General features: G+C 40.9%; 1 protein-coding gene across 1 annotated transcript; it reads left to right on the top strand.

Moving 5' to 3' along the window:
• Positions 1–614: 614 nt before the first annotated feature.
• On the top strand, positions 615–19,165 carry tshr (thyroid stimulating hormone receptor). Its single transcript, XM_022764571.1, has 10 exons — positions 615–784; positions 7,180–7,251; positions 8,279–8,353; positions 11,359–11,433; positions 12,153–12,227; positions 12,965–13,042; positions 13,612–13,680; positions 15,206–15,283; positions 17,098–17,286; positions 17,709–19,165. Exons 1-10 carry the CDS (start codon positions 615–617, stop codon positions 19,162–19,164), a joined length of 2,337 nt encoding a protein of 778 aa, XP_022620292.1. The 3' UTR covers position 19,165.
• Positions 19,166–24,713: the final 5,548 nt, after the last annotated feature.

Genomic DNA, 24,713 nt, shown 5'->3' with positions numbered 1-24,713 from the left:
ATAATGGAGTATAATAAAATAAATAGAAAAGAGAAGAGAACTATATTGGGCATATAGACTTATTAAATATACTGAAACACTTTACGTTTATGAAATATATTGAATAGGACAATTTATATCAACGAGTGATGAATAATGTATAAAAGACTTACAGTTAAGCCTGTGTATGTGAAATATATATTTTACTTAAAAGAACAAAACATACAAGATCTGAAATCATTGCTCAAGGGGGGGAAAAGGAAAAATACTATTCTCAAGTCTAACACAAGAGTGCCTCAGAAGTCCACCCTCCCCTCAAGTTGAAGACCACCTCCAAACCCACCACCGAGCTGCAGCTGTCCGTCCTACAGCATCTCCACCTTCACAACCTCACAGAAACTCCTGGGGCCCTGTAAAGAAAACTGAACATCACAGTCCAGTACAGCTCCACTGTCTCTACCAAAGGATTATAACCTATACACCTAAAACAAACATCATAGTCTATAATAGAGAACTTTGCTGACATTGATATACATATTTGTTGTGGTGGACATCAAGAGGACCATCAGATGGAGACAAAGAAGTCAGTCTGAAGGATATTTTGAGGCGACACTGACAGCGGGCAGCTCTCCAGCATGCAGGTGATAACATGCGCGTTGTTTATGCTCGTCACTCTCCCTGTCAGCTCCGTGTCGGAGGCTGACTCTTGCCCTGCTGTCTGCGAGTGCTCTGAGTGGAGGACTCACACCATCTCCTGCTTTGACATTGATATTCTCCCCAGGTTTCCAGCAAGCACGGAGACACTGTAAGTAGGCGTAAAAAACGCATCTGTAAAAGTGATTCTACTGTCTTTTTTTCCCCTGTATTTTGAAAGTAAAGTGCTCTTAACCCCGAGGAAAAATCATTATATCATGAATATTCCTTCAAAGTGTTCCCACAGGGATTTCGAGGCTGTCTGTGATGTTAAGCACTTATTCCATTTCAAGGTATTATTTTTGTCTATTATAAGATTGCTAAGATTGCTAACTCCAAAGTTGTCAGTGAGGATTTTATTCTTGATTTAGTGTGAAATACAGCCAATCTTTAAACATCTTAAAAGTATACTGAACTTATTACAATTCTTTTCATGAAGATTAACTTTCAAGTACTTTAATATTGGGATAATATGACTGCAATGACTGCAATAAATAATTCATTCAAGCATGTTATCAAAAAGATCCATTGAACCATTAGCCCACCTTTATAACCTGAAATCATATAGCCCCCTGATGTAACTGAAAAGCTGAATATATAGTTGATTTACTTAATAATGGTTGGTGTGTTGGTCACAGGTGTATCATGATTAATGTTTAATCATCTATAATTTAGCCATAGAAATTTGCATTATAACAGCATCTCCTAGCACTTCAAACAACTACTATCAACATAGTATGTCCCCTGAGTATTTGTGCTGTCATGAGTTAACTGTATGAGAAACTGAGATGGGTGGAGGAAGAGACAGAGGCAGAGAAAAAGAGAGAAAGAAGAGAGGCAGGGATGAGATGTCCAGTTCACTGGGTTTGTGCTACAGGGTACTGGATCTTTGTGCAAAGCACCCATACTTCACACATGGACGGTAGATAAGAGACAGTTTGGAAAAAAGGGATGCGCTTCATTACTAAATGTAGCGCTCACCACACCTTACTACCCTTGCATTTAGTGAGGAAAATAGAAAAACAATCCTACCTTCTCATCTAAATTAATTCAGTTTCTACTTTGACCTTCGCATACAGACATACCGTACTTGTAATGAACTAATTTACAGCCAAACTGCTTGATACACTTTTGCTATCTTGCTATCTGAGACCCCAAAGAATCTGACAAGGATCCTGGGAGCCGACATGATGTAATATGTCAGGGTCACCTCTGAAAAATGTATCAGGGCTTTTACACTTCCTAAATTGCTTAAATACAGGATGAAAAAATTATGCAATAGAGCGCGACCAGTTTGCCGTGGCCTTGAGTGATGGAAACACATGCCCTTCAGGGACTCTGTGGCAGATGTGGAAACATAGAAGCTGGAAGAGTGAGAAAGGGTATTTCCATTTAAATCAGTATTCTTGAATGATAACTCAGACAGTAGATGTTACCTTGAACAAACTGCACTTGTGGTGATGATGTTGTGGAAGTTGGAACATTTTCTAATATTTCAAACACTATTTTAAACATATATGATGAGTAGAAGTTTTGCTGGCATTGGCATTGTCATTGTGAGTATGTTTTAACACTTGTTACTCTTGCACAAAATTCCTCTAAAGCACTGATGTAGGGCTCAGTAAGATAAGGAGAGGGTTCTGCGCTGTGTTATGATAATCCTCATTCCTCTCTTACAGTTTATTGGAACATCCCTCTATCCTTCAATCCCAGACACCACTCTGCATTGCCTCCAACAGCACCCATCACATAAAATTATCTCCCGATCACTGCTCCAATTCACGTCTGCACGTGCCCCTATGTCCCCTACGATTTCCTCACATTCCTGCCCAAAGTTTACCCAGAGCCCTCCAGGACAATAGAAAGACATGAAAGCATGCCACCAAGCGCTGCCCTGTCGCCATCCTGATAAAAATATCTGCCAAATAATCCCAAAATAGACTGTGTGTTGAGGGGGATGTTCTAGCAGATGAGGCGTAAGGAAGTTTGGTTTTGTTGTACGGACACTGAGGAATGAATGACCCTGCTGCCCTGGTCAGGCCAGTGGGGTCCAGTTTCACTGATTCTGGCTGTCAGTTTGTTTGTGCTATTGGCCTTTTGTCTTGTGGATTGTTATCTCTGCCAAGGAGCTTCGATTTGGTCCATTAGTTTTTCTGTCAGCAAACAATCTCAAAATCCTCATGACAAGTTCCATGAAATGGACCGATGAGAAATCACATAATAGTTTTATAGTCAAGGTTTGGTGTTTCAGACACTGACTGAGCTTAGAAAGATACTTGATTTTGACAGGCTCTAAAAAGTTCAACATTTTTGATAGGCTACATATTTTCGGATGACAAGCTAGCATCTGGTTAGCTTAGCTTAGCACAAAGACTGGATGCAGGGACGCACAGTCCAGGACATACCTTCCTGTGAAATTGGTGAATTGTTTTTACACTTTTTGCTTTGGTACAGATTGCATAAAGAGAAAGTGCTGATAGTAATGTTAGTTAGCTTTAGAGGCACTGGTAGGGAAATTTATTACCTTTGGACAGAGCCAGTTGAGCTGTTTTCCCCTGATTGCAGTCTTCTTGCTAAGCTAAGTCTAATGGAACTGGCTGCTGGCTTTAGCATGAACTATATTTAGCATACAGATATTTATGAGAGTGGTATTAGTCTTTTCCTCTAACCCTCTGCTACAAACCAAATAAGCATATTTCCCAAACCTTTTTTCAACTCTGACGGAAGTTTGTGTTCTCAAATCTCTTTTAAATTGCCCTATCATGGGCAAAAACTTTAAAACTTTCTGCACTAATTCTTTTATTGCTGTCTTTTGTGGAAGAAAATGTGTAAACATTCTATTCACAAAACAAAACGTGAATGCAAAGCAGACGTCTGTGCGTGTCTGTGTGTGAGTATGAACATGTGGATACTTAGAGTTTGGAGTCCTTTGTGTGTGTGTACTTGTGGAGGTTACTCCATGCGCCACTGGGAGTCAGAGAGGTGGAAAGGAAAGCACAGACATGCTTAAAAGCCTGCGTAGCGTGACTCCCGGCTGCGTCTGGACGATGCATTCAAATACAATATTTACTTTTTACAGCACATTTCTCAAACACCCAGAGAGTTCCATTTGAGAATAATTAAGAGGAAAAAAAAAGACTTCAAGGGAAACGTGGAAAAAAAACACAGCAGTTCCCGTCTTTCAAAAGCCTCTGAATTTTTGGATTGGAGTTAAAACGTGATAACTTGTGATATTCGTTGTCCCTCAACCTCTCATCTAAAAAAAAGTGACTGAAGAGTGAAATTCTAATGCTGTTTCCTGAATGGTAACAGATGAGCACTGGGATTAATTGTAAAATAAGAAGTGGGACTTTGAACATGATGAGCTGTAGCTGAGATTACTGGAAATACTGACAGTTTCCCAGCTATTAATTTGTACCAATGGATCAAGTAATGGAAATTGTTACTATAACTTCACGTTCTATAATAATTACCTCCTGTGTATATGAGAAAACAAACAGGAATGTCATCTTTTATAAACTTTAAACAAAAATTATTCATTGTCCTAAATACTGTTGTTTTGCCTCTTAACTGGTAGTGTGCGTTCATTCGGACTGAGAAGACTAAGGATTCTTGTAACGACAGCATTTCTACATGAGAGGAGATTTACACTGAATCACACTGGAGAAAGTGCAGGTTGAATATGTAACTGACCCTCTCTACCAGTCACTACAGACCATTACACATCAAAATGAGACAGAGCCCATAGTAAACACAGCTATGTTGTCAATCCAATGTTGACACTATTATGAATTATGTGGCTTCTCCCCACTTCAAACTCAATTCCCCACCTGTTTGTTTTCTTGGGTTTCTATCCAAAATGACAAAGTGAGGGAGTAATTTTCTCCTTAAGCCCGCGAGATCGACTCATTGGTCTTCTCTCTTCGCACTTGCTCCTGAGGGAAAATGCATGCTGGTTATTTGGGTTTGAGCAGGGCGGCGAAACAGCATGCTTCTGACAGGGGTGTTTGGTGTCAGGGTCTGCTCTGTGTCCCTCTGTTTGTTTGAGTTTGTCAAAGCGTGTGCAGGGTGCCGTGCTCCGGTGTCTACTTAGTGACTCAAACCCCACTTTTCCCTCCACATGAGCGTGATTCAGACTCCTGGGCCAGATCTGCAACCTCTGAATTAGTCTATTGTTCCTCTGATGAAGCAAAGGTGCATGAAGATGGTGGCTTTGGCTGAGTCCCTTTTTATACCTGTTTCCAAATGGACACACATACTGTTTGCTAGTTGAGGCAGGATGCGGTGGAACAAAGTGCATCCTGGAATACGATATGACATCAACACATGTGGATACCATCTTAATCTCTTTCTTCTATTATTATGTTGTGATTCCCAAATCCACCACAACAAAGTCTGTAGTAAGATCACAGGAAAGAGGCAACACATTTTCACTAGCGACGTATGAGGTAAAAGAGCCCACAATGTACTCTAAAGAAAAAGCTTGACATTCTGGGAGATGCACTTTTATTGCCAAATGTTCGCTGAAAAGATCAATACTACTCTCATGTCTATACTGTGTACTTAGTATGAAGCTACTGCCGGCAGCAGGCTAGCTTAACAAGCACAAAGGCTGGAATCAAGGACTAGCCTGCACTTTCCAAAGGTAGCAAATCCCACCTGATAGCACATCTATAGCTCACAAATTAACACATTATATCTGGTAAATCTGTACAAGAACCCTTCCGTAAAAACGACATTTGCTCTTGCCAGACAGCCAGCAGACACTCCAGGAATTTACGGCTCCCTGCCAAGAAATAGTTTGGCACATTACCCCCTACATGTCCTTTTTACACTTCAGTTTTTGTATGGATTAAACAAAACAGATACAACATGTAAATTTCTGAGCTTTAGAAGTACATTTTTTTTTAAAAGCTTGGACAAAGCTTGCTCACCCGTACCTCCAGCCTTCTTGCAATGCTATTGCCAACTTGCCAACTTCATATTTAAAGACATGAGAGTGGTATTGATCTTCTCATATAACTCTAAGCAAGAAAGCTAATTTCCGCATATCAAGCTATTTCTTTTTTTGGAAATACAATTTTTTTCCTCCTCCTTTTATGCAAAACCTTGCAGCAAGCTAACAAGTTTGACTTACAGATCAGATTCTAAATATTTTCTGTCTCATAACTTAAACCTTATTGTGGAGGTGTGCATCGCATACTTAGGCCTTAACCTTACTTTCTGAAACATTGTCCTAAGCAGGCCCAGACATTGTTTGATTTGGCTGTCAGATCAGGTCCATTCAGTTCCAAGTCTTTGTTTCTTCCCTTGTTCCTAGAATAGGGGGATCTGTTTTACCATTAACTTCAAAGAAACCTTTCATCTAACACTGAAATTCATCAGTGTTGGGCCTTTATGTGTTATTCCCTTTTCTCTCTTTTTTTTTTCTTTACACTTTGTCCCATTCTCTTTTTGCAGTTAGACCTCTTTTTGTCTGGAATTATTAGATTATTGGATTGGATATTGGAATATAAAGACACAAATTCTATATGTGAAATTTAGTTATTGATAATTGAATCACTTTCATCACAATTAAAATATTAAACATTTATGCAATGCTACAGTGAAGGTCATTATACTCTCCATGGGTTATAAAATCTCCAGGTACAAAATTTTTAAAGATGATGAGATTGATACCACTCTCATATCTACAGTGGTGATCCTAAACTCTAGGTGGCCCCAAGCTAAGAAGCCCATCAAAGAACCCCACCGCTCACCTAGACTTCTGGCAGACACTACAATTTACATTGTCCCCTGGATGCCTCACATGCAGTAAATGGGTAGATGTTAGCTACAGCACACATCATCCAGGGCCCCCCTAGGGGGGCGGTTTGGAGCAACAGTATGGTGTCATTATGGGAGGTTTAAGGGGGTTTGTAGATGTCATTGCAAAATTTTCCAGTATGAAGGGCCATCGGGGACCCCTTTTCCCCTTGGGGGCCCCAAGCATTTGCCTGGTTCCCTGACTGTGTGTCCCTGCATATCTCTGTATTTAAAATGAAGCTATGTGTATCCAGGAGACGTCAGCTTAGCATAAGGACTTGAAATAGTAGGAAGAAGCTAGCCTGGCTCAGTCCAAACAAAATCTAAAACAGTGCCTCTAAATCACTGTCTAACACATATTGAATTTATTTAGTTTGTATGAAAAAAAAACAAAAAAAAAACAATTCAATCAAGCTAGCTGTTCCTCATGTCTCCAATCTTTTCTATTTTATTTCTGTTCTAACCTCAACTAACTGTCTGCTGGTTCTAGCTACGTATTTACCATACAGATGTGAAAATGGTATTGATTTTCTCATCTAATTCTCAGCAACAAGTGAATTAGCGTTTCTGCCGAAATGTCAAGCTGCTCCTTCAGAAATGTCAAGAACAACTTGCTAAAAAAGTCAAGTCCAACAAACAGATGCTATTCAGAGTAAAATGTGTTTGTGACAACTAAAATGTCCATACTTATTTTTTCACCAGGTGGCTTTTTGAGACCCGTCTGTCAGCTGTTCCAGCAGATGTCTTTGCCAACATGGTCAACATTTCAAGGATGTGAGTGTCGATTTATCAAAATTTATTCTATTCACAGACCCTTCAAAGTTGCTCTCATCCACCTGTTGTCTTTCGACTCCTTTCCCTAAAAAGTGGGAATCTATCCCAGCTGCCCACCCCTTTTCCTTTTTGTCTCCCACCCAAGCAGATGATATGCTCTCTGTTTAGTATCACTGCTGGCTCCTAATCACAGCTGGAAGCACTAATGCGTTCCTTCATCAGGAATGTTGGTCCTTCGACCGCAGTGGGGCTTGGACATTGGCTAGGTATTCCAGCAGAGCTTTTTGGATGTGTGGGGATTGTAGACTCCCTGTAGAGGTGGAGTCTCCTCTGTGTAGAGGTAAAATATACACTCGAGCCTTGATCCTCGGCCGCTGAGTCTGACGTCTGCGTCCAAGTCATGCGTGAAGGGAGACGGAGATGGTGGATGAGAGGTTTTGTGTAAGCCTCAAATGGCCACAAGTGCTCACAGCCAGTGTGTCCACTGACTCTTTGTTCGCTGTCCAGATACAGATATGTATAAAATGTCAGCAGATTCTCAAATACAAACTCTTTTTTGTGAATACTGAGGTGTGTTTCATTAAGTGCCTAGTAATAACTATAAGTAAACAGAATATACATTTTTTTTCTAGTAATTTTGTCATTTTTACAGTTAATCCAGTGCTAAGTTCATGGTTTATTTTAAGAGCATACATGTTACCAAGTAATAACAAGTGAGAGCAGAGTGACTGATGACGAGGTAATGTATATGTGAGGTGCATACCTTTAAAATTGCCCGTGACTTTAGGGGGGCTTGGGAGACACTTTGGGTTGATAAATTCAGGAAAGAGTTGCAGACTTTGGGATCATTTTTAGAGCCACACACTTACAGTCATTTATGAAAACAGGTCTTATATTTCAGTTTCACGCTTGCACAGTACTTTTCATTCTTAAAAATCCGACAGATGGTTAAGAAAACTCATTATTTTAGATATTGCAAAGATGATTTGTGCATTAGATTTGGTGTAAGTTTGTTTATTTCTTTTAGATATATGTCGGTGGACGTGAAGCTGCAGAGGCTGGAGAGACACTCATTCTACAACCTGAGGAAAATCACCCACATGTGAGTACCTAAAGGAAAAGAGTACGCTATTTATTGATCTTTATTGATTAAGCTGTTCCATTTGCTCTCTGAAAAGAAAAATGCTTAATTTTGAACCTTGCCGGCAGCAAATGGAAGTGTGGAAGAAACACATTAGAAACTTATTTCTCTCCTGCACATCACTTACTGCTCCTCATCAGAGTGGTACGGAGCAGATTTGCCAATTCATGAGGTTGAAAAAATAACCCTGTTGTGGGATTACTTATTGCAAATTAGATAAGAAACTATTCAATTCAATGAAGTAACTCATTATCTGAATGTATTTGCTGCATTATTACAGAGCCCGGTCTGAGCATGTTAGAGCAGAGAGGCTAAGCAGCAGCCAGTGTTTGGCTTCTCTCTTCGTCTTCTTCATACTCCAGCTCTTGTTGAAGGAGCTCAGGGGAAAAAAGTCTAGCAAGGTGCACTCTATTCTCAATTATGGGATAGAGATTTATGGCTGAGTCTCCGGGTGGACCACACACTTTCCAGCAGAACACCTCCTAGCACTTCATATATTACTGCGAGACTTCCTGCCTATGTGAATGATTTGTTCCAAGTTACAGCATCTTGTAACACAGCAGTTTGCGTGTACGCAATTTGTTTCCACTCTTCACTTACTGTATAAAATGTGGGCATGTGCAGCCGTTTTAGACCGTAACTATGATTAACAGCCACAGACATTCATTTGACATGACTTGATGCATATGTGCATATCATTTAGCTGTCATTTTTATCTTAATTATCCTTCCCTTTGCTCTGTCTTTATTTGGTTCCTAATTCCAGATATCAAAATACAGACAGAAACGATAATTCAAACCGCTGGCTGTGGGTTGTATCTGTGTTCTGGGGGTGTATTTTGGATCTCTGGGGCCTATTTGCCACTGATTGGTGGGGTGTAGTGCCATACATCAGAAAATGGCATCTCTCTCAGGTTTCCTTCAGGGTCAGACACAAATTAATGCTCTGCTTCCTGTTGGCTGCTTGAGGCCGACAGCAGCTGTGCATCGAGGAGTGCTGAAAATTCAGAGGGGTGGCTGGTGAAGTTTGTATTGTGCCGCCATCGATGAAACCACCACTTTTAAAAGATATATACAGAAGTAAAAATGCACATATTTTCATACACTGTGGTGTAGATAAATCTCAGTTTCAGTGCTCTATTGGCAAATGATACATTGCAATAATGATTCAATCTATACACACACAATTTTTAAAAACTTCAACACTCTGCCACAAAGGAAATAATGTTTTATCTTTACAGGTATAAGCTCTATTAACAATGGGTCAAATAACTTTGAGTAAGGTGAAAAGTGTAGTGACATAGTGACAAACCCATCAAGATTTATCACTTGAGTCAATTTCCCTCTTTTCTTTCTCTCCCACTCTCTGGGGTTGTTTTGTATCTTTTAGATCACTGTCTTGGTTTTTAACTTAACTGTTGAGGTTCAATCTTCTTAACAACCCAATTTCAAGCTGCTGAAAGCAGCCCTGATAAACATACTGCACAGCACCAAACAGCAGGTAGACAAAGTTAGTCACTGGCTGGTGAATGTGGTGGAGCATTTTGCAGTGAAAAGGTGTTTTTGGTGAGTTGCTGGAGACCAAACCAGAGCTAACAGGAGAGGAACTCTTTCCCTGGTAGCAAGAAGCAAGATCAACACCCTTTTTGCATATGAACAGTCTCTGCTACATTTTTGTCATCATCACATAGACCTTTTTCCAATGATGATGGTGTTGATTATCTTGGCAATACAAACTTGATTCTACTTTTTAGTAAGGATGGATGTGTAGTTAATATGATAAACTTAAAGACCCCCTCCTAACCTTGTTAACCTGTGCATATGCTGTTTTTTTTATTATTATTATTTAATACAAGACATATCCATGTAAAATAACCAGTCAACACCATGACTGAGTATTTCCACCTTGGAACTGCAGTGAACCAATGACAGTCTCATAAAAACAGATTCAGATAGCCAGGGATTCATATGTCACAAACCTGAGGAACCAATTGCATCAACTTGCAGGGTCAGGGGACGGGCAAAATAAACACAAAACCTTCAGTTTTCAGTACAGAGAGCAAGAGTTTGCATTAGCACAGTCACTAACACTGTCAGCCACTGCCAGTTACAAGCTAACAAACAATAAAAATAAAAAAAAGATGCTAACTTATGCTAACCGTCCTGATATGTCTGCTAGTCGCCGATTTTGGCTAACCATCTTGATACTCTCTGCTCTTTCACCGGTCAACCTAGCACGAGCAGCAGTGGTGGGCGGGGCACAAGGCCTGATCCAGAATTTCTCAATGAGGAAGTAAGTGTAGATGCGTTCCAGCCCCAATTTTCCATTTTTTTTCACATATTATGTGGGAAAATATTAATCATAGCCGATTATTTTTACATACTTTAAAACATGTCTGGTGAGGAACTTTAACAAAGCAAAGAGGACCACACACAGAAACACAAATTCTATCAGCAGAAAATCCAAGTAAAAGGAAATCCAATTCCCACTGACACTGTGTGATTGACCTTTTGGTTTGAGCCCTAGTTTTTACACAGCAGCACTGGGAAGACTCAGGGACTTCCACTGACCTGACCACGTCTGTCTCCTTTGTTCAGTGTGGTTTGCCAGGTGTGTGTAGAAGGGCCAGAACACACGTTTGAGCGCACCACATGGCTTCAGACAGCAGAGAGAGGTGTTCAGTCCAGCACAGCACAGGGTGGACCAGAGTAAACACACTAATGAAACACTAATTGGACGCCACTTCCGGCCCTGGCTGTCTGCACTGAGTTTCCTTTCTCTTGCACACTGGCATGCACCTTGCTATTTTCTGTCAGCAGGTTTTAAGACTGTGCAGTGTGTAGTTTCTTTGAAAAATTTTGTAATGGTCAAAACATTTCTGTCCTCTACTCATGATCTCAATTAGTTTATATTTATGCGTAAAAATATTTTCAGTGCATCCCTTTCTTGTCTGTTTGTTCTTCCAGAGAGATACGTAATGCGAAGAGTCTGACCTACATCGACCCAGAAGCCTTTAAAAATCTCCCAAACCTTAAATACCTGTGAGTACTTTTCATTGCATACTCTTTTTTTTTTTAACTCATACCATTATTGGCATTGAATTCCACATACTGACAACATTATGGAAACCCAAAAAGGACGAGGGTGTAGATTTAAAATGCTTACGCCTGGTAATAATTTAGACATTGTGATCTATTCATAGAATTGTGTGTGTCAGTATGGGCAAGACTGAGTCATGCTTCATTTGAATTTAATGCAGTGGTACAGGCTGAGTTTAGAAAAGTTGCTGCACGCTCTACACACAGATTAAATCAAACATTTTTGGCCTAAGAATGAAAGACGTCAATCTCATGTGAATTCTTGACTCAGGCAGACAACTATAAGCTGTTGTTTCCTTCCAGAGGGCCAGAGTTCACTAGTGTAGAGAGATGCCACCATTACTTAAGCTCTTTTCAAGAAGCGCTGGCCTATAAGAAGCCAGAATCTGACAATGACCCTTCAAGTTGCCTATTAAATAAATTGGGCTAGCTAATTCTTAAATGATGCAGTCCGAACAATAATGTATTTAGGTGTGAAGCCGACATAAGATCTTGGGGCTGTATTTATGCTAGCAGTGCTCACTATATTTTTGCATTACACTGTTATGTGTTATAATTCTACAGAGGATTAATAATCGAGCAATAAAATGCATCACATCTTTGCAAAGCCCTGTAATCTCTGTTGCATATATCCTGACTGTTTCTATCTCTGTGCTGTTCAGGGGGATTTTCAACACCGGCCTTACTTTCTTCCCCGACTTGAGCAACATTCACTCTAATGACATGAACTTCATATTGTAAGTTACTGCAACCTTACACGTTTTAAATCGAGCACACTAGTCAACATTTATTATTTAGCATTTTAACATCTGTCCTTCGTATAATAGAACAAACAAACATGACTCTTTTAGGAAAGTAATTAGCCTTTAACAGCCCTTTCCTGCACCATGCTTTACACTGTTTAAGGGACAGGAAGATGGATGTTTTGCTCCACTACAAAGTGAGTGTTTTTTTTTTTTTTTTTTTTTTTTTTTTTTTATGATTTTGACAATGTAATAAACTAGAAGGAATGACAGGGAAATGAAAAAAATCACGTCTTACATATTTATTCTCCTTTGTATTCCATGTAAGGATGGACAAATAGCAACATTGTAGTTTGTAACACAACACAGCAGGGATTATGGGAAATGTGGTCTCAATTTTGAGAAATGCTACCACTAACAACGCCACCTCATAAATTTGATTGTGTTATATAAAATGCTACATGAGCAGTTTGTGCTCTGTGTGTGTGTGTGTGTGTGTGTGTGTGTGTGTGTGCTTCACCATGTCCCTACGAAATGAGCTACATCTATAGTCACATCTCTGTCATCACCATCTCAGACAGCTGCTCTATCTAATTTAATTTTCCTACCCAGCCATAATACTTGAGCATACATTCATCAGCTCTACATTCCTCCCTATGCCATTTTCCAGTGAAAGGTATTTACTTACAACACCACTTCATTTCCTCTCTGTTTGGTGCCTTCATTTGCAGGGAAATTGTTGATCATCCCTACATCACTGACATCCCAGCCAACTCTTTCCGTGGCATCACCAGTGATGTGCTGACAGTGTAAGATATCACATGTAACACACATACTGTATATACTGTACATACTGTATATGTAAAAACAAACTGCTCTCACCAAAAAATGTGTTAAGTAAATGCAAACTATAAACGGTATATGATATAGACTGTAGTAAAGTGAGTGCCGTAAGACTGGTTTTGTCCTTTATCCCTAAATCAAACCCAAACCCTAAAATAGCCACTAGAAGAAGCAGGGATTGGCCAAAATGACCTCACTTTAAAAACATGTCCTCATTTTGAACCAACTTGAATCTCCCTGATAGCAAAAACAAGTACACAGAAACTCACACAGAACAGGCAATCACATATATGTGGTTAGGTTTGGGAGTGAAAATAGAGGGATTGCAATTTTAATACACAGAGTGGCATGTTACAGAAAATGTTGGACTAAAAACCACAAAACCTCACCATAAAATGTAAAATAAGATCCCACTTATCTCTGTCACTGCTGCATGGAAATAGATGAAACATTAACACATGGGAAATATTTTTATTCACTGGATTGGAAGAAAATTCTACTAAAATACTTGTTTAAACTTATTTTTTTGTTCCAGGATGCTGTATGGAAATGGTTTCAGAGAAATCCAACATCATGCCTTTAATGGGACCAAGCTAGATCAAGTGTAGGTTGATGGTATTTCTGTTCTGTGAAACATTATTTTTTATAGTGTGACATTGTGAGAAATGCTGCTGTCATACAGAGAGTTAGATGAGACCATTGTCTCATGTCTGTATGATAAATATGAAGCTACAGCCAGCAGCTGGTTAACTAGCCTACCTCAAAGACTGAGCTAGCACGGCTCTGTCCAAACAGAAATCCACCAAACAGCGCTTCTAAAGCTCATTAACACGTCATAGCTTGTTTGTTTAATCCATAGAAAAAATTAAGTGTAAAAACGACTGGTAGTTGTTTTATAAAGGGTTTGTCCTGGAGTATTTCTTAACTATTTCCACCTATTTCCAGCCTGGCTAGGCTAAGCTAACTTGTGCACACATGAGAGTGGTATCAATCTTGTAATTCTCAGCATGATAGCAAATAAAAGCATTCCCCAAAATGTCAAACTATCCCTTTAACAATTTTGTTCAGCAGTTTCAGACGCACATCAGCTGATCGTTTAGTTTAAACATAAAAATAAAAAAATCCAACTCTGGAGACACAATTTTATTTTATCTGGTGTAGTATCTGTCGATTTAGAAACTTTACATTTCTCAGAAAAATTGGTTGCTCAGTGTTTTGCCTGGATTAAACCACTTCTGACATCTGGCATGTGTATTTCCTTTCCCAAAATTACACTACAAAAGCAGCAGGATCACAGCTGGGTCTCTATGGGCCTTCTCATATGCACTGAAAAAGGGCTTAAGCCCAGCTCTTGATTAGCAAGCTGGAGTTCTCATGGGAAAATATGTTTCCAAAAGTGGGTATCAGGAAGTCTGCATTAAGAGCCCCCTTCTCCCATACACTCGGTGACACTGGACCCTAGATTTGTGTCAGACTTGTAGAAAACAATTTCACACTTGTATATTCAATAGCCTCACAAGGATAAATTATGAGTTAGTGAGGGGAGAATAGGTAAGAATTGCTTCCTTTTTCTCTTTCGACGAGTTTTCTTCTGTTCTTGTCACTGCCTGGTCCTGCATATTCAGGATATGAGGTATTAATGATATTAATTTAAAGCCCCTCTCCTCTTTTACAACACCTACACACAGCCCGGGTCCTTCTAAGAGCCTAATTAAGCCATTGGTCTGTGACTAGTGAGTCTTACCACATGGGTGTTTGTGTTGGCACCTGATCCGCTCTGAGGGGAGAACTGATCCCAGCGCAGCCTGACCAAGAAAAACACATCCCTCACAAGTCTATTATCCTTATTAGATTTACGGGATTCAGGGAGATGTGTATTGAGGGTGCAGTATGTTTAAGGAGTATGCCGTCGCATCTTATACTATCTAATTTGAATCAACAACTTGATCTTGATTGAGACCTTTTTTTCTGTCATGTTTCACCCCTGAAATGAGAGAAAATAAACACAGAAATGTGCAGTGATGAGGCTTGGGAAAATATTATGCCACGCCTCGCCCCTGTCAGACTGACTGAAACATGAAGGATAACTTTTCTCTTAATAAACTTAAATTTTTGCTTTCCTGTCCCAGCGACCTTCACAGGAATAAGTATTTGACCAAGATGGATGAAAGGGCTTTTGCGGGCGCCATCAGCGGCCCCATGCTTCTGTAAGTACCTGAACTACCCGAGTACTCTGAGCCTCTCTTATCGACTGCTCATAATTGCACACAATCCAAAAAGGTGAGTTACATCCATTTATGTCATGTTTTGACCTGAAAATGGCATTGATCTTCTCATCTAACTCTGCAAATTACTATTTCAATAATAGATTTCAAATTTACAAATAGCAAACCATTTTGGAAGTGTATTTATATCACTAAATAATAGGCTTAGTTTGGCAATTACATTACTTACATCATGTCAAGTTAAATGTCAACAGTTTCCCCATTCATAATGTGCAGACTGGATGAGACATGTCTGCGACATTGGATAGCGTATCATCAAAGTGTAAAAATCCAAAGCTCCACAGCTGGAGAAGGAAACCTGACACTCATTGTGTGCAAGCATGTGAGGGAGAAACTTCCGACGTTTGTCTGATACTGTTGTCTTTTTGCCGTTCTCAAGGTTATTAAAGCTGAGTTGCTCGCTTTTTTAAAGGTGCTCGATGCCAAACCCCTTTACCACGGCTATCTAGTTGCTGTTGTGGCTCCAATCGAGCCGCTCAGCGTCTGGTTAGGTAAATAGGGTTCGTGTGCAGGTCTTCTTCTTCTGTTCCACTGAGTAACATGTCCTGAGTGAGGTCACCTCTTTGAGGTCATGAGCTAAACATCTGGGAATGACAAAATCAGGCTGACACTCATAGGTTCTGTGCTGCTTTTTTTGTGCAGCCTTACACAATGTGCCCCATGAGAGGAAAAGAGAGGAGAGGACAGAGAAGTGGGGAGAGCAAATGGGACTAAAAAAGAACAATTGAGCTCTTAGCAAATATGAAATTATTTGGCTTGTGTTTATTTTATTTAATAAAATTAATCATTGACTTAGGTGTAATGGGTTAGGAAACTAAAGAAAGCACAAGAGAACTTGGCCTCTCCTTGGCCCCTCGTGTCCGATGCTGTACAGCTGAATGTCCCGATAAGAGGAATGTCCTGATAATGGGATCACACAGGATGTTGGTGAGATTGTCAATCCCCTGCACGTCTCTGTCCCGATGAGGTTGAGCTGGCTTTGGCATGACAGGCGAGCGCGAGAAATACCACATGTAATTGCTTAAAGATGATGAAGGAGTGAGGAGCTCACTCTAGGAAACAGATGGAGGATGTTGTTTAATCCATGTGTGAGCTCTCTCGTCTCATCAGATCTCTGTAGATCTGCGAAAACTAGGTGCTGGGTGGTGACTACGTGCTGTTATTTGACTTAGATGAAAGTGTGGTGCTCCGTATTATTTATTACAATAAGGTGTGTAATATAATAGGAGGAGGGTGTGCAAAAAATTGCATGTTATCAACCAGACGTAGCTCAGCCTCAATGACACAGTTTTCCTTTCATAATCCTTTGAAAAATTCAAAGCGTTATTTTTTTTAACTTGTTATCCAGCAGCAGGTTGTATCGTGATCCTTCCAGTCTTCTGTCTGCCAGTCTATTTTCCGGTGGCGAAACAAATACTTTAATGTTTCACAGACTATGGACTTAATGTACGGTCCAGTGAAGAAGAAGAGCGGCAGAGTGGAGCAGCACTGTGAAAACATTGGAAAAAAAAGTAATGTTCTGACTTTCCCTAATGTATCCATGGTGTTATGTGACTGACTCACAGAGTAACGTACGAAGCTCTAATGTCAGGCTTGAGTTAGGATGTAGCTAAGAATTATTGGGTAGCTCCAGCTTCCCCACCACTCTCCTCTCATCGCCACTCTGCCACTGTGAAGGGCAAACTTCATTATGAATGTATCTTCTTAAATTCTTTCATTCTCTTTCTGTCATGAAGAGACGTGTCCCTGACAGGGATCAGCTCCCTGCCGACCACAGGTATGGACTCTCTACGGGAGCTGAAGGCGCGCAATGCCTGGGCCCTCAAGAAACTGCCACCTATCAAAACCTTCAAGCACCTCACCATTGCCAACCTCACCTACCCCAGCCATTGCTGCGGCTTCAAAAACCTCAAAAAGAAACGAGGGTGAGCCTTTGTCTCAGTTCTTCATTTTGCATTCGTCGAAACAAACTTATGACAGTCAGAAAAGTGAAATGGAGGCATCTTAGGAAGTGTGTCCTGGGTGGATAAAAAACAGGTAGTCAGTTCATGTAATGTGTTTGGATGAGCTACCACAGTGAGTGGGGCAGCTGCACTTCTATGGTGTGGATCTTGGCAGGGATTGAATCAACTCTCTGACGTGTTTACCTATAACTTCATACAGCGCTGCCATAATTAGTGTCACTCATTGCTGTTATTGTAGGAAGAACGTTGAGTCAGACTCATAATGACTCTCAAAACAGGAATCCCTTTTCTTCAATTGGATATATAAATGATTTGATAGTACTCTTAGTGCTAGTGAGGACTGCAGCCAGTCTTATGTGTATTTGTGTGCATTTGTTTTTCAGCTTTTTGGAGTACTTCTTCTGTAACCTGACTGCTTTCAACGACCAGCATCACAAACGCTCTGTGGGGCCCCTCCGCATGCCTTCCCTCCAGGGGGACAGCGTCGTGGAAACAGTCCCAGACCAGGAGCCAAACGACGGAGGTCACAGAGAGTCCCACCAAGACTGGAGGAGAGGTGACTTCCATGGCAGCCTCCACTACCACGCCTATTTTGGGGGGCAGCCGGATGAGGATGTGGGTTTTGGAGAGACCCTCAAGAACCCCCAAGAAGACACCAGCCAAGATTTTGACAGTCGTTACGATTATGTGGTGTGTGAGGAGGGAGAGGAGGTGGCGTGTGCACCAGTGCCCGATGAGTTCAATCCTTGTGAGGACATAATGGGTTTTGGCTTCCTGCGAGTGTCTGTGTGGTTTGTGAGTCTGTTGGCCATTCTGGGAAATGTGGTGGTGCTCCTGGTGCTGCTCACCAGCCACTACAAGCTCTCAGTCTCCCGCTTCCTCATGTGTCACCTGGCCTTTGCAGATCTGTGCATGGGGATTTATCTGCTCCTTATCGCCTCTGTGGACCTCCACACACGGGCCGAGTACTTCAACCACGCCATAGACTGGCAAACAGGTCCCGGTTGTGGACTTGCGGGTTTTTTTACAGTCTTTGCCAGTGAACTTTCTGTCTACACCTTGACAGTGATCACTCTGGAGAGGTGGTACGCTATCACCTTTGCCATGAGGCTGGATCGCAAGCTGCGGCTACACCATGCCGCAGCTGTGATGCTAGGAGGCTGGATCTTCTGCCTCGTCCTGGCGCTGCTTCCACTGGTTGGGGTGAGCAGCTATCAGAAGGTCAGCATCTGCCTCCCAATGGACACCCAGTCCACGGTGGCTCAGGTCTACATCTTGTCAGTGCTGGTCCTTAACGTTCTGGCCTTTCTTGTTATCTGTGCTTGCTACTTCAAGATCTACTGCGCAGTGCACAACCCTCACTACCACTCTGGATCCAAAGATACCAACATCGCCAAGCGCATGGCGGTCCTCATTTTTACTGACTTCCTGTGCATGGCGCCTATTTCCTTCTACGCCATGTCAGCAGTGCTGGACCGGCCGCTCATCACTGTCTCCAACTCAAAAATTTTATTGGTGCTCTTCTACCCACTCAACTCCTGTGCCAACCCGTTCCTCTACGCCATCTTTACGAAAGCATTCAGGGGGGATGTATTCATCCTCCTCAGTAAGGTGGGGCTATGTCAGCAGCAAGCACAGCTGTTCAGAGGCCAGACGGTCTCGTCGAAAGGAAGCAGTGGGACATCTCAGGTCCGTCGAGACAAGGATAAGGTTAGGAAAGGAGGAAGCGGGGGCCAGGAAGAGGTGCCCATCCACCTGAAGAAATGCTCCGGACATGCCTACCATCAAGCAGTGAGCCAGCAGACAAGCCCTGAAGAGAGCCAGAGCCTGAACACGTGAGCCGTACACCAGCTTGAAGTAGTAAAAAAGTAAGACAAGTTCAGGAGGCCTTGAAGTGTTTGTGGACAGATCTGTTTGGATATTTAACAGAAAGCTCCAGTATTCTGTATCTGCTTCAACTTTCAGGCCAAGTTCAGCTGTTTTCACAATTTGGGCTGTGATGATTTTATGGTTCCAGTTGTTGGAGGATATCAAGTGTCCCTGAAATATGAGCTCGACTTCATCTCACTTGTAGCTCTTTTTTATTCTGATGGACTAGCTAGAATAGAACCGATATCATTATAAGGAAAACATAAAGATAATACGCATTTAAAAAACATACACATTTAACTATGAATAAAATCAATTTTTCAGTATCTTTAATTATATCTTGAGTTTAATTCAAATTATGTGTGCACAGTCTGGCATTAAAATACAGGGAAATATGACAAATTGTATTAAGTAATTCATTTTCCAAAGATAAGACCTTTCTGGGGTAAAATATTTATACTTGGCTATTGTGTTCAAGGACAGCCTGCTGGCTCAGTGCCGTTCAAACAGTTTATGCAAATATAAAAACATTGCGTTTCTCATCGTCTTATCAATACCTCTGTATATAAGTAAGTACATGTAAGTACATGCTAATGTTTGGTGATTTATTGATGAAAGCAGGACACATTGTCTGTGATTTTTATGCATTTCTGAAGTGTGTTTACCTGAAGCTGAAAAGTAAAGAGCTCGACTGTTGAGTGAGTGTTTTTACAGCTAAAGTGGACTCTGTACTTGTACTTAATTGTGGTTTATAACTGCACCAAATCAATATATCGCTTTCTTAGTTTAATAAAATATGTGCTTACTTTTGTTCTTTATGTCATTTTTATTAAATATTGTAACTTTCCACTCGTTGCAGGAACCTCTTCATCTCCCAAGAGCATATGATCCAATTACAAAAGTAAACATGAGACATATTTTGATTATTAGCCATTTTTCTACAAATTACAGACAGGTATGATAATCACAAATATATACTGTTAAGGCCGTGTCTCTCCTTTGGAATGTCATGGTTGTTTTTCTAGCATGATCGTGATATTTTTCCATCCTCTTACGGAAACAAGTGACTTATACAATCAGTGGAGATAGCTTTGCCTTCGCCGGGAGAGCTTAAAGCAAATACAGCTGAGACATATGTGAGCTGCAGAGCGCTGTAGCTTGTGCGATATTGAGCTATTATGAGTTAAAGGACACCCTCTGCCAATGGCAGCTTAACATCTGGTTAGCATTTCATCTGCTGGGTGACATTTTTTAGAGGAAATATACAGATGAACGGGGGGGAACTTTCCAGGAAAAAGGGATCATTTCAGACTTCTTTTTTTTTTAAATTTTGCTTGCAAAGTTGAAGATATTTGACCAGACTGCTGGACAGTTTGTTTCATTATGGGAAAAATAATACAACATTCCCAAATCTATATAACCCCCCTGCAATCTTAAAGCGTCAGTGAGTTTGAATTGGTCAAAACCTCAAAACTGGAGGGATTTCTACTTTTAAAGTTGAAAAAATTAAGAGTGGCATCTGCTCACTCTGTTCCAGACTTAACTCACACTGTAAATTCTGAACAGACTAACAGGACATCATTTTCAGCTGAATGTTTTCCACAGCGTCGTGTCCATCTCTTCCAGTCACCCATTAACAACAATCCAGTGTGGACCCTTCAAATGCTAAGCACTCTTGAGCTGGAGCGTGATGTGCCTGGCTGCGTTTGTGAGGGCCTACTCCCTTCCACTGCCAGTTAATGTTAACTCACAGTTCATACTTGTTTCACGAGTGTGTGCATGTCAAGGCTGATAGAAATCAAAGTCACTGCACAAATTGTGTGGGTGTCTGGGTGAACACGAAGAGACTGGGGGTGGTGACATATATCTGTAGAACACTCGGTCATGAAGTGTTTTCTCAAAGCCATCAGGATCATCATAGAGAATTTCACAGAGATTTGCGGGTAGGTGCACAGCCCAACCAAAAGACAGAAAAGGTCGAAAACGAACCGATCGAGACTTGGACTGGATTTATTTTGACATTCTTCTGCTAGCTGGTTCTCAGGCCTGCCTGATTATTCCTCTCCCGGTATTTCAAATAAACCCATCTCTCTCCTGAGCAGGGCAGGGCCCGACGATGCACCTCTCTAACACCAGATTAGGTTGCTAAACTCAAATACAGTGGGAACAGAATCATGAGAAGAAGTGAGCGAAGAAACTGAGGTTTCTGTCAGGAGATTTAGAGTAACCGCGGTCGCTCGGAGGAGGTCAGAGTATTCAAGTATCTATCCAGCTCTTGTTCCTGGGAACATGAAATCCCTGCATTTATGATGTCATTCCTCATGTAATTCCATGGGCCACTAGACAAGGACGGTCATCTTGAAGAGTCAAGTTCCCCTCTCTCACAGAAAACTCTTGAAAAATTACTAGAGTGAACCATGGAGTTGTACGAAAACATTTCTCCCTGTATTGTTATGCAAGCAGTTTCACCCATTGCACACACATAAACAGGACAAGAGTTTTATTATTTTTGCTTTTATATAATTTAATAGACTATGTTTCACAGTGGCATACAGGTGACCCATGCATCCATGTGGTAAATTAAGAATCCCCAGTATATATTTTACCTATTAATTCATTTGGTTGGTGCAAAGGATTGTTTTTGATACTTATCTATTTTTTTCAAAATCTTGTAATAAACACCAAAAGAGGCTGAGGCCGCACTTTGAAACAATTTTTGAATTTTTCCCTTCTGCCAAATATGATTAGTCACCTCCATCTTACCGTGACCTATCAGCAGAGGTGTGGGGTGGAAACATACAGCCTGGACTCGGCTGGTAGTATTCTGTCTGATGTGTCTTCAGATCACGACTAAAGGCTAAAGTGTTTACAGCTGTAATGAACGACCACGTTTGAAGGCAGAGTGAAAACCTGCTTCTCACCTCGACACACCTGCTCAGAAGGTACGCTTGCCCGATTGTTGGTTTTGGAAATTTAAAGAAATTGTTCAATGCTGTTCGCCCCTAATTCCAGGGTCAGAAGTCATGCGGGGAAGATTCAGACGGTGTTTGGCCATCCCACAAGCACTCTGGTCAAAGTATACTGAAACCTTCAGACTTGACTTGAAAAATCACTAAAGACTTGCAACTTGACTTTAATATCTTGTAACATCGCTTCGACATTTTGCCTTGTGCCTTCAAATGACACAAAGATAAAAAAAAATTACATCAGACGACAGTGAATGGCAAATCAAGTCAGGGATATAATTCAATCATCAGCCTATAGGCTTTTTTCACAGCAGACGTTTTGACTTTTGACGTTACTAATAACATTAAGGACAGAAACCATTAATTCTATTATTTACACTTATGCTTTTCCTGCTGTGACATGTCAAAATGTCCTTCTTGACAAAGACCTATCACATTGCGGGAGATAGAAGGAAAGGTGTGTTTGCTAATGCACAACAGCAGACTGACAAAAAAAGACTTCTTTAGGACTTGAAACATAAAGTTGGGATTTTCTCTTAATGTGGAACTTCATAGCCAAGACTTTTACACAGCTCTGTCTATTGGACACACTAGATCCATTGTGGGACACTGTGAAAGGCATGAGACAATGGAGAAAAACGAGCAAAGGAGGAATCTCCATTAGAAATGGATAGAGGCTCTTTGTCCCAAGGAGCTTCACATTTTCTGAGACTGTGGTGAACTCAACATGCCACAGCCAACAGGCCTGGCTACTACACTGCACTGAAGCCAACAAACTTTATTTCGCCATGCAGCTGATTGGCAGTCACCATCAGTTAGGTGGTAAGCAGAGAAAGCTATAGAGTCTAAGCTAGACATCTCCAGGGCCTCATTATATGTCTCATTTGCCAGCAGCTCAGACTCTTATGTCTGAGTGCCCAGGAGTAGCATGAGGGCCCACTTCATCAAGAGCAGCCAGGGATACATTCTTCCTCCACTAGGTCTGTTCAGGGCTGAATACGTCTTTGTGAAGTGTGATATATTGTAGAAGTGACAGCCTGCCTCAAATCCATTTACAATCAAGGGCAAAAATCTCCATGTAGTTTCTGATTCGGCTGTAATCCCAGACAGCACCACACCTTTATCTCATAATTACCCACAAGGAAATACACAGGGATTGTATCAGTTTGGGTAGGAATTAGAGGAAAGGCAGCGAGAACGCCCATGCTGTGCAAACCCTGACAGCTATCCAGACACTGGATTATAGAGCTAGAAAAATGGAATTGAAGACAGACTGGGGCAGATTCTGGGTCTCACGCCTATGTGGGATAAGATGTTGTGAGGAAGTGATACCACTCAGGGGTACTTGTACTCCAGGGGGTACCTATGCAGTTGAGTGAAAGCTAGTTAGCAAGTGAGAAAATCTAAATAGTTAGCAAAGGTGATAGATACTATATGGGTGAAATAAATAAGTAAAAGTAATGGATAAAGAGTTGTAATAGCCAGTGCTTGAAGTGGAAGAAGAAAAAAAAATGTCCCAGACAATTATTAGCAATCAAGGAGACTGATAACCCATATTTGGAACTGATATGCCAAGACAAAACTACAACTATATGAGGACTCTCGCTGTGGTGTCCAGGTGTTTCTATTATTTTGTCCACAGCATTTATATCAGTGAAGGTAGGCTAAATAACAGAAACACTTCTCTGTACAGTTCAATACAGCTCCAAACACTACATCCTCCAAAATGATCAGTTGAATCAACAACTCTCTAAAACTATTACAATAAAAACCGATTACAACCTTCATGCAGGAGGTTTTACTACAGGGCTGTTGTATTAGACTACATCAATTTTAGCTACATGTTCCTAATAAACTGACAACTGAGTTTATATCACCTTATCACCATATAATGTTTTACCCCTCCCCACCCCCCTTTTAAAATGTAACATGTTTACTCAAAGACATTTTAACTGACTTACATTATACCTTTATCAGAGAACATTTTTACAGTGATTTTACTTATAACAGTCAGTGACCTAGTAACAGTTAATGACCGTTCAGATGTTGAACATAGACTGTATAGGTGTTGATGTGCTGCAGTCAGTATAGGGCCTCATCTTCAGCCAGTTTCTGTTATTGGTAGTGATTATTGCTGCTCTATCTAAACAGTTAATGTTGCTGTTTTCTTCATCACAGTGACTAACTACCTGCTGTACATTTAAACTTAAACTAGTTCTGCTCCAGCACCCAGAGCTCTCTGCTCCTTTTAGGGACTTTCATTAATTCAGCTGTCATTTACATGCTATTCAGATCAGCTACTTACTTTAGCTTAGCAGTTAGCGCTAGCTTCTCTCTCTCTCTCTCTCTCTCTCTTACTCAGTGTGTCTTGGATCAACAGGTTAACATGTTTATCAGAGTGTAGTGTAGTGTTGTTGTAACTTCAGTGTAGAGGACTGTGATGTTTATTACATGTTGAGAGACGTCTGCTGTCTTACCTTCGATACACGTTAACTTGAACTGGGGCAGTCTGTGCCGCTCTGTGTACACATCAGCCTTCAGCGTGATAGGCTA

Source organism: Seriola dumerili, unplaced genomic scaffold (genome assembly GCF_002260705.1).
Source record: "Seriola dumerili isolate Sdu_G_001 unplaced genomic scaffold, Sdu_1.0 BDQW01000025.1, whole genome shotgun sequence".
Taxonomy (NCBI): Eukaryota; Metazoa; Chordata; class Actinopteri; order Carangiformes; family Carangidae; genus Seriola; species Seriola dumerili.
The sequence above is the reverse complement of the archived record's forward strand: the minus strand, read 5'-3'. Positions and strand labels throughout refer to the sequence as shown.